The 10160-nt window shown below is 34.8% G+C and overlaps 1 protein-coding gene across 2 annotated transcripts; it reads right to left on the bottom strand.

The window, feature by feature from the left end:
* Window positions 1–3983: 3983 nt before the first annotated feature.
* On the bottom strand, window positions 3984–9060 carry LOC107799077 (serine/threonine protein phosphatase 2A 59 kDa regulatory subunit B' eta isoform-like). 2 transcript variants are annotated; one of them, XM_075234596.1, is made up of 4 exons: window positions 8788–9060; window positions 8578–8686; window positions 6677–8059; window positions 3984–4840 (listed from the first exon to the last, which is right to left on the bottom strand). In XM_075234596.1, exons 3-4 carry the CDS (start codon window positions 7889–7891, stop codon window positions 4481–4483), a joined length of 1575 nt encoding a protein of 524 aa, XP_075090697.1. In that variant the 5' UTR covers window positions 7892–8059; window positions 8578–8686; window positions 8788–9060; the 3' UTR covers window positions 3984–4480. The 2 variants fall into 2 exon arrangements, with proteins under 2 accessions (XP_075090697.1, XP_016477639.2); XM_016622153.2 differs by having other exon boundaries at window positions 6677–8130; window positions 8788–9055.
* Between the last annotated feature and the right edge of the window lie 1100 nt (window positions 9061–10160).

The following is a 10160-nucleotide window of genomic DNA, read 5'->3' as shown; positions in this document are numbered from 1 at the left end:
GGTCTTAAAACACTTTTACATGGACAAAACGCACCCATTGAGTACATCAATGGTTGTTCGATCACTTGAAGTGAATAAGGACTCGTTCCGACCTCCAAAAGAGGACGAGGAACTCCTTGGTCCTGAAACACCCTATCTCAGTGCAATTTGTACACTTATGTATCTTGCTAATGCTACAAGGCCTGACATAGTATTTTATGTTAATTTACTAGCGAGATATAGTTATTCTTCTACACTGAGACATTGGAATGGGATTAAGCATATTTTGCGATATTCAAAAGGAACTCTTGATATGGGTTTGTCTTATGTTAACAAAGGTAGTGCGGATCTTGTTGGTTATGCAGATGCAGATTATTTATTTGATCTCCATAAAGCTCGATCTCAAATCGGGTACGTATTTACATGTGGAGGTACTGTCATATCCTGGCGCTCTATAAAGCAATCTATTGTTGCTACTTCTTCAAATCATGCTGAGATAATAGCCATTCATGAAGCAATTAGGGAATACGTATGGTTGAGATCAGTGATTCATTTTACTCAAGGAAAATGTGGTTTGGAATGTGATAAAAGACCCACAATTTTATACGAAGACAATGCTGCATGCATAGCCCAATTAAAGGAAGAATTTATAAAAGGAGATAGAACGGAGCACATTTCACCAAAATTATTCTACACACATGATCTTCAGAAAAATGGTGACATTGATCTGCAACAAATCCGTTCAAGTGACAATTTGGCAGATTTATTCACTAAATCTTTGCCAACTTCAACTTTTGAGAAGATGGTATACAAGATTGGAATGTAGAGATTCAAATATTTGAAACAAGGTTTTTATCAGGGGGAGTAAAATATGCGCTATACTCTCTTTCTCTTACTAAGGTTTTTCCCGCAGGGTTTTCCTTTTAAGGTTTTTAATGAGACAACTAGTTATGCGTATTACTAAATATGTGTACTCTTTTTCCTTCACTAGGATATTTTTTCCCATCGGGTTTTTCCTAGTAAGGTTTTAATGAGACACATTATCTTTTAATGAACATCCAAGGGGGAGTGTTATGAATATATTATATTATGGATGTTTATTTATACTCCGTTGTAAATAAACTTCTTGAAGAAGCTTATCTATATGAGACTCCGCCGTAAATATGTTTATCTATATAGTACTCTATTGGAAATAAGCCTCCTGAAGAAGCTTATCCTTTCGGTACTCCATTATGGATAAACGTCACCCCCGGTAGAAGATTATCTATATTTGGTACAATGAGCTTATCCTTTTGGTACCCCGTTATGGATAAACATCACCCTCAGTAGAAGATTATCTATATCTGGTACAATGAGCTTATCCTTTTGGTACCCCGTTATGGATAAACATTATCCCGGTAGAACATTATCTATATCCGGTACAGTAGCAGCTTACACAGCAACTTGCAAAAGCAGCTTACACAAGAGCTTCCTCTCTTCTATAAATAGAGGAGATTTCAGTTCATTATGTACATACGTTTGAAGTTGAATAATATATAAGTTTCTCTCTATACTTGTCTTTACTTTACGGTCTTTAGTTTATAACGAGAAACACTTTTGTTATTATTAAAATAACAAAAACATTACTCTTAGAAGGTCTCCCATGTAATTTTTAAAGATTGTCTGTATTATTTTTTACTGATCTTGTATGAAAATAATTATACAATTAAAATAATATTTGTAATAGACTACAACCTCAAATCTTCCCATAAAAATGTAATTTTACAACGAGAAGGATGAAGAAAAATAAAATAAAATGGAGAGTTGTGGTAAAAGTCGTAATGATAGAGGAATCGTTACTGAAAAGCATATATGGGGAGGTCATAAGTGTTTATATAGTAAAATCAATTTTCGAAGGACTGAATAACACATACATGATAAAATCGTAACCATTAAAATACGACCTTAACTCTTGTTTTTTATCAAGAAAGGATATTGCAAGGATTACAAAAAATATGAGAGATAAAATACTAAACTCCTGATCAGACTAAAAATATAAATTAGGATTGATCAACTTACAACTTTTGGATAATTTTAACTTATGAATATTTTTGGTGTTTACACAATTACTCTCTACAACCTCGGGAGAACCAAGCATAAATTGCATTTTTCGTCCTAAACTTTGGTCTAACTATCCAAAGGTGTCGTTGCCGGTCCCTTCTTTTTTTGAAATGGAGTAAATGTTTAAAACTTCAATTATTACTTTTATTTTCGTCATTCTGGATTCATGTGCCGTTTCAGAGATAAAGTTAACTAAAGGTAAAATTTGGAGATTAGTTGACGTTAACAAGAAATATCGGTAAATCATTTGAAAAGTTAAATTTTCATTAATTGTTTCTTCCGCAATGTTTCTTTTTAATCTATTAAAATAATTCTTTCTCTGACTTTTTACTTTTGAGGTGAGCTGACATTTGAACGAAATTACAAAAAAAAATAATCATTTAAGTGGTGTAGATTTCAAGATATTGTTATCCATTTACCTAAACAAAAAGTAAATTTGAAGTTTACTCTGTCAAATAATCAACTATAAGCATAACATCGAACTCAAAGCTTCTACATTTGTTCCTTGCTTAACCATTATCCCTAATATAATTATTTTAATTATATTTATCAACACTCTAGGTAAATTAGCAGTTTAAATTGCACAATTTGGTAATTCTTTTCTTAATTAGTTACCATGTTTAAAGAATGTGGATTGATTCAAACATTCAGAAAGTTTTCCAGGTGAGGCATCGTATGTTAGCTAGGGACATAGATTTGATTGAAAATTGAAAAACGAATTTTTGAAGTTGTGTTGAAATATAATTTTTGGAAGTTAAAGTTATATTTGAACATGTGTTTTATTTGAAAAAAAGTTGAAATTTTATGAGTGGAAGAAGAAATTTCACCCAAAAACTACTCTAAACCAATTCTTGGATTTTTTTTCTTCTTCAAAAACTATCATATTCCAGAATATGAACAAATATTGTTTTCAAAATAAGTCGCCAAAATCTATGGCGAAACGGATCATTAATGTCTCAAATGGAACAATCCAATAAACTAAGAAGTCACAATTCGAGCTCTAGTGTTGAAAATTTCAATACTTAAATTTGCGCTTCTCCTATTACAATGTTAATTATGTGCAGTGTCACAAATTATAATACTTACAATTTGAATTAAAAAAAAAATACCTTTGCAAATATTTTTTATGTGTAATTTTTAGATCTCTAATATATGATCGGAACAAGCGGTGATATCCACAGAGAATTATTTGTGCCAACATGTATGCCACCTCATGTTTCCTTTCTCCGTTGGCAGTCACATGGACAGATATACAGCTTTTATCGAACAACCGTAACACTCCTAAACCGAAAGAATAATTAATAATTAATTTGATATTATATACATAACATATTACATAGCCGACCCAACTAATTTTTCTTGATTAAATCCTAGGAATATGCTTAATCAGTTAATCTTAGTCACACAATTTGTTCATTATGTTGCGTGTGTCTACTGCATGTGCATTAAACTGGCTACCCAAAAATTTAGAGAAAGACTATTCAGTTTCACGGAGTATTTAATGATCGAGAAATCTTGAGGTCCAAGTAGCACATGATTTGAAACTCAATGGATAATAAAATCGTTTTTCTATCCATCTCCACTTAAATATTGAACTTTAGTCCGCAACAAGGTTCAAACTCGTGATGTATGCCTAACTCACATATCACACGTCATGCTTATCATTGAACCAAAGACGTGGGAGAAAATTTCCGCTATGCATGTTTTCTCCTGCTCTTTTCAGTTATTTGATCTGTCCATTCGTTGAACTACTGTCTCCAAGCAGAATAAACAGAATATTTTTTGGTGCTCTAACAGTGACAAAAATAGCAACTTCACTAAGATCAAGTTATTCTTTTTTTTTCCGGCCCCAAAAGAGAAAAAGAAAAATAAACTTCTAAGAAACTAATTTCAAGCAGTCTGAATTCAAAAAAATTGGTTCTTAAACATTGCAACTATATCTTAATTTCGATATTCTCAAGGTTATCTACAGGGACATTTCATGCTAAGCTGCAATGTCAAGTGCAGCCTAAAAGGAACTTAGACGGAAAAAAAAATTAATAGATACCTGAAGAATGATGCTTTTCCAGTCTCATCATACAAATTCCAACAAAGCAAAGATCAAATGAACTTAACCAGATTAATTCCAGCAACATGTGGACTGCACACTATAAAATCTTGAGGTTCTCCAGTTGCGCGATTCCATATGTACAGTCCTTGCCTCTAAATGAGCACAGAGTTGGTATCCAACTCAATTTTGCGTTATCACACTGTGAGCCCTGGGAAAACAAAATTTTCAGGTTGTATTGGAAACCTGTAACACGGTTCATTGGATCCACCTCCTTTTCGCAATTTCCATCCTCAGTTAGCATATTGATCAGCTCATCAAGGAAAAAGCAACAGTAACAAAGATATCCAGTCTCTAGCCAGACGGCGAATGAGGCTTTGTCCTAGGAGAAACTAGTACTGGCTCATTGCTTGCAGCTTTCATTCCAGCAAGCTCCTCTAACCGTCTCCAAGTTGTTTCACGTTTCATCTTTATCTCCTCTTCGTTGGCCTGATCCTCTTCAAACTTGTGCAAACACTCTTCAAAGAGTTCAGGATCAACATCAGAGAAGATCTTGCGGACGTTTAATGTCAAGCTTTGCACCGCCTGATTCCAGTGGCCTCTTGCATTCTTCTCCAAGGAAGGGAAAATTATCGGCAGTATAACTTTACGATTCTGTTTGATTAGGCTCTCAACATGATCATTGTTCCATAGGAACAAAGCCCTTTCAGCCACCTGCAGATGCAAAGTTAAAGAGAGTTATGAAGTTAAACAGAGAACAAACCTAAACAAGCTTCATTCAAAGTACAAACTTGATGCAAAATAAAGGTTGCAGTAGATCTAATGAAGTGCTAATCATTCATCTCGAACCTGATATTTCTTATTGATCTTTTTCTGATAAAAATATATAGAATAATATTCAAAAAGTCAGAACCAAGAGGGTACTGCCAAGATGTTTCTCATTGATCTTATGGCATCTGATCTACTCTCAACACAACTAGAAAAATACACACATTTGATCACAAATTTGATCTATACCAACGAATGGAGTAAATCAACTAGAGCTACTCAACAAATCTAATGACAAATCTGTCCACTGAAATTACATATCTGTGTATCTAACTGATGTCAGGAACAGCTAACGGTAGGAATGCCCAAATTGAAAGAGGTAATAGTGATTTTGATGCGTTGACACCAAAATGGAAAGGAAGACAACAGCAATGATGTCGAGGTAAGATGGAACTTCGACAGCGGAATGTTTTGATCTGGTTCAATTCATGATCGCATCTGCAAACTTTGTCTCATGGGCCTCAGCGGACGTTTTTCATTCTTCACCCGGTCCTTAGTTGCCTTTCCAAAGTCAACCTAACCGGTTACCTTTTCCAAGGCGCTAAATAGGCCTTCGCCCTTACGCCTTAATATATAATAGAAAAATTAGATAGCTGTATAAAGAACAGAACTGCCTTTGTTCTGAAGGCCTAGCGAGTTCCTTTGATAAACAACATTACTGCTGTTTGTTGGCTAATAAAATTCACCTGCAGAGTCCACTTTCCTAGTACTCAATCAATACAGTACTTTTGATACAAGGAGGTATTGATTAAGAGCACTCTGCTAAGCATCCATACATATTACATGTCTCTCAGGCATGCGCCCTCTAGTGTCACCCAAAAGTTGAAGACGCTTCAAAGAAACTTTTTGCGGGAATACAAATGATGGGATAAAGTGGGAGGTGGTCACATGTCTAATAAGGTGGCCTTGGAGGTTTGACATGAGGTATAGGCTTTGTGGAGGAAAATGATCACATACAAGTACGGCACACATATATGTGGATAGAGGACCACAAACATCTCATTACCCTATGGGCATGGGACATGAAGAAGAGTTCAATGACAACATCACTTTTAGGTTTGGGAATGGAATAGGATTAGTTTATAGAAGCACAAGCCGTTTGCCATGATTGTGAGAGTTGCCTTCCCGAGGCAAAACTTATTGGCATTTGAGGTTCAGGATAACTATACAAGAGCTGGATATAGATAACTCCAGAACCTATATCCAAAACCTGATGGCATACTTTACAAACGAAGCATCACAGAGTAGGAACAGTACACTTGAAAATGGAATGTAAAGGGAAACAGATTGTTCTCGATGAAGTCGTACTAACAAGGTTATTTCAAAAGAGAGGACGCAGGATTTCTACACCTAATAGTTTCAATTCTCAGCTCCAAGAAAGATATGTTTGTTCTCCTAATTGGAAGTAAGAGTGGCAATCTAATGGCTGAAAAATCTAACCAAAAGGGAGTTAGCTTATGTTAACCAGTGTTTCATGTGCAAACGGTAGAGCTAGGATGTGAATCACTCATTAGTGCATTGCCAGTTACAGTTAATGACGTGATGCACGAAGGAGAGGAAGATGCTGAGCTTGGGATGCAGCTCCTTTGGCCCTTACGCTGATACTTTGGGGAGAGAGAGAGAGGGATGGAAGAACATTTGAAGGGATGAAATAGATTTTCCAAGTTAAGGCTTGCCTTCTGTTTTTGTGAAATAAAATACAAAATAACTAAAACCACTAACCTGAAAGTGTGAGCTGCTCAAGCAACGGCTGATTTGACGAAACAAAGGCACCATACAACGCTGAAATTCTGGAGGCTGAGTAGCTTCTAGAACCTCCTCCAGCTCACCTAAGAACATTACTTCCTTGGAACTGTTTGTGATGGGCCAATATTTCAACAAACCTCTTATGACAGTATCAGCGAGTTTGCAATCCTTTTCCACAAACTGTGTTATGCAGTAAGATAACTGCTGATGATACATTTGTACACACTTTGGTTTATGAAGTGGAATCAGAGCTCGAACTAGGAACAACTTGTGCTCTTCCTTCAGTGGAAGGGCAAATCCATTGATTATACTGCCCAAAATTTCTAAAAGTTCTGCTATTCCATTATGCTTCTCAGTTTCAAAAATAAACCGGTAAAATATATTGTTGATTGATTTCCTAATGAAAGGGCGGTGCACCATGAATTTTCCATATATACGGTGCAAAACAGTCTTCAAGTACTCCCTTTCTCTCGGATCTTCTGAATCAAAGAGATCTAATAACCTTAGAACAAAAGAGTGATCAACGTATCTCTTAGCCAGTTTCGCATCCGTCTCTGGTGATGCCACAAATCTGAGAAAAAACTCATACACAATTTGCAAATGCGGCCATGCGGGATCCATCAAGGGTTCATCTTCTTCTAAGTCAAAAGCTTCCAATACTTTGTTTTCACGAGGCTGAGGAGTAAGAGGCCTAAACAGATTTGAAGACACCATTTTAACTATTTCTTGAATGACAGTTTCTGTGAATTTCCCATTCGCAGAACTAACATAATCAACAAGCTCCACTAGTGTTTGTCGCTTGATGTCTTTTTCTTTCAAGTGTTTTGTTGGATCAGTGAAGTCAAACATTAGACAGCATAAGTTCAGCTTTTTGATGAACAAGTTTTGCTTCTCAGAACTTGGTACATCTTTAAAACTAGGTAAGGTCTCATACGGAAAAACCGCTGCACTTCCATTCACCTTAGCATTTACAGACTGTGGTAGCCTATTTCCATGATTCAGTCCTGGAGTTGATGAAGAAGTGACTCCTGAAACAGTAGTGGCACTCGAATTTCCAGTCCGTGAACTAGACAAATCACTGCTTCTTGAACTAGTTGAAGCATTTGACGGTGATGCAGAGCTTCCTCCATCACGATTGTCTGCTGACTTGGATGGCTTCTTAGGGAGCCTATTGAGTAGCTGCTTGATCATCACTTGAAGATATAATCTTGTGGTTGTAGTGCTTTACTGATTGAAACACTCTCAAAACGGAACTTCCATCAATCTGAAAGGTCTAAGCAGCAAAACCAAGATGATCAAACCAATTTTTAGCGAACCAGTGAAGATCTCATCCATCCAAAATCCTTATCTTCCACCACCCTAAAACAACATACAAGCTCAATATGATCCGCATTCGTGCCTGCCTAAACGAATAAATATCTCCTTTTCAACTGAAAAAAAATAACAAAAAGGCAAGTAAAATGAAGAAATCCCAGAAATATAGTGAAGTTAAATTTCCTTTCTATCGTGGAGAAAAGAGCTAAAAAATCAACTCTTGTTCCATAATCGTTTTCCTTCTCTTTTTCTTGATAAAGTGTGTAATTTGTATTATAAACAACTCAGCAGTAAGAAGACAGCTGTGAATTACAAAATTTTCAGGGATCAGCCTATTGCAACTGAAGGGAGCCTATAAAATCCAAAAAGTTATTTACCAACAAATCCACATGATGCACATTCTCTCTCATTTAACAATATGAAAGGTGTATTCTTTGTGAACTAAGTAGTGCAATAAAGCAAAACCCAGATGCAGACAAGCATCAAAATTTCCGAATCAAAGATATGAAATTTTCTACCTATTCAGATAACTGTCTCAACAAAAAAAAAAGAAGGGCATTAACCTTTGTTCTTGTTTTAGCTGAGGTCCACAAAGACTCAGGGTTATTCAGCTAGGTCAAAGAAATATTAAGATCTGTGCATATGATGTACACAACCCCAGATAACATTAACCTGCAAGGAGCAAGAAAGAAACTTGAGCACAAAAAAAATAAGAGTGGGTCAATAAGATCAAGAATCAGCATTTAGATATAAAATGAACTGTAAATGCTTACATTAAGATAATTTGGGAAGTTGGGTGATAATAAAGATTGAAACTTTACAGAGTTGGGTTAGTGATCAAAATCTAAAAACAACCCCAACTGATAGAAGAAAGGGGGGGGGGGGTGGGGATGATGGATTAGAGAAAAGCAATCTCTGGTTGTTGCTGATGCTGATGATGTGCTGTTTGGTTAGCTAGAATTATTGTTCTTTTTTTTTTTTCTCTCTGAATATTTGGTTCCCATTTTCTCTGTAACTTTCCTTTTTTACCTCCCTTTCTTTTGTCTTTTCTCCTTCTATATGAGTTTCATGAATATATCAAACCTAAGAAAAAATTCGTTCAACATAATCTTTTGCAATTTAAAAGAAAATTATAAATATTTTCCTTGCTTTAAAGATTTCTTGAAAATTAATTGACATGATATGAATAAAATAGAAAGGGTTACTTAAATTTATTATAACATAATATAATAATCTAATAATGACAAAGCTTTCCAATAGTGTGTAAAAACAATATGAATACAAAAGATATATATAGTAATATATTTTAATTTAGAATTGAAGAGTGTGCTTTACCTTTTTCTTTCTTACATATTGTAACCTAAAAACCACTTGCCATATTTATTCTCACCTTTGGGTTTCTCCAGATTTGGACAATTTTGAATTTTGACAAATTTCGCCTTCAGAGTTTTAAAAGAAAGTCATATAAGTCAGGGTTAAAAAGGAGATTTCGAAGTACAAGAATAAAGCGAATAGATCGTACACGCGCTTCTAAATGTGGGCCAAAGGCCAATTAGTAATTGTTGTAGTGAAATGGACCAAATAAAAATAAAATAAAAAACAAGAAACGTAGTTGGTAAACTTGAGCAACATCATCAAAATCTCAATTATAACTAGCCTTGAATTCAAGTTATCGCTTGAAATTTATAGCTTCTAAATGCTTCAACACCCCCGCCCCCCTCCTTAACTCTCTTCTAGGGTGAAATTATAGGGTCGTTTGGTAGAGTGTATAAGAATAATGTTAAATATGGTGTATTAATAATGCTGGTATTAGTTATGCTTGTATATTTCTTATCTATTGTTTGATTTGATGTATTAAAACATTGCACAATTTCTAAAAGAATTGTTTGTTTACAAAAATACCATCATAACCAATCCATCACTTTATCTTTTTAAAAGAAACATATGTTTGAGGAATGTTTTTATATGAAAAAGGTTAAAAAAAATTGTTTGATTTGTCTACCTATATTGTAATATAGAACTAAATATTTATTTTTAAACATAAAATATTATGTATATGTTATTGTTGTCGTTGTTATTGTTGTTGTAAAACAGAAAATATGCTAAGTATTTATTTATCTACTAGTGATATAATTTTATTTCCCAC

Source organism: Nicotiana tabacum, chromosome 17, assembly GCF_000715075.1.
Source record: "Nicotiana tabacum cultivar K326 chromosome 17, ASM71507v2, whole genome shotgun sequence".
Taxonomy (NCBI): domain Eukaryota; kingdom Viridiplantae; phylum Streptophyta; class Magnoliopsida; order Solanales; family Solanaceae; genus Nicotiana; species Nicotiana tabacum.
Note: the sequence above shows the minus strand (reverse complement) of the source record. Positions and strands in the feature narration are given on the sequence as shown.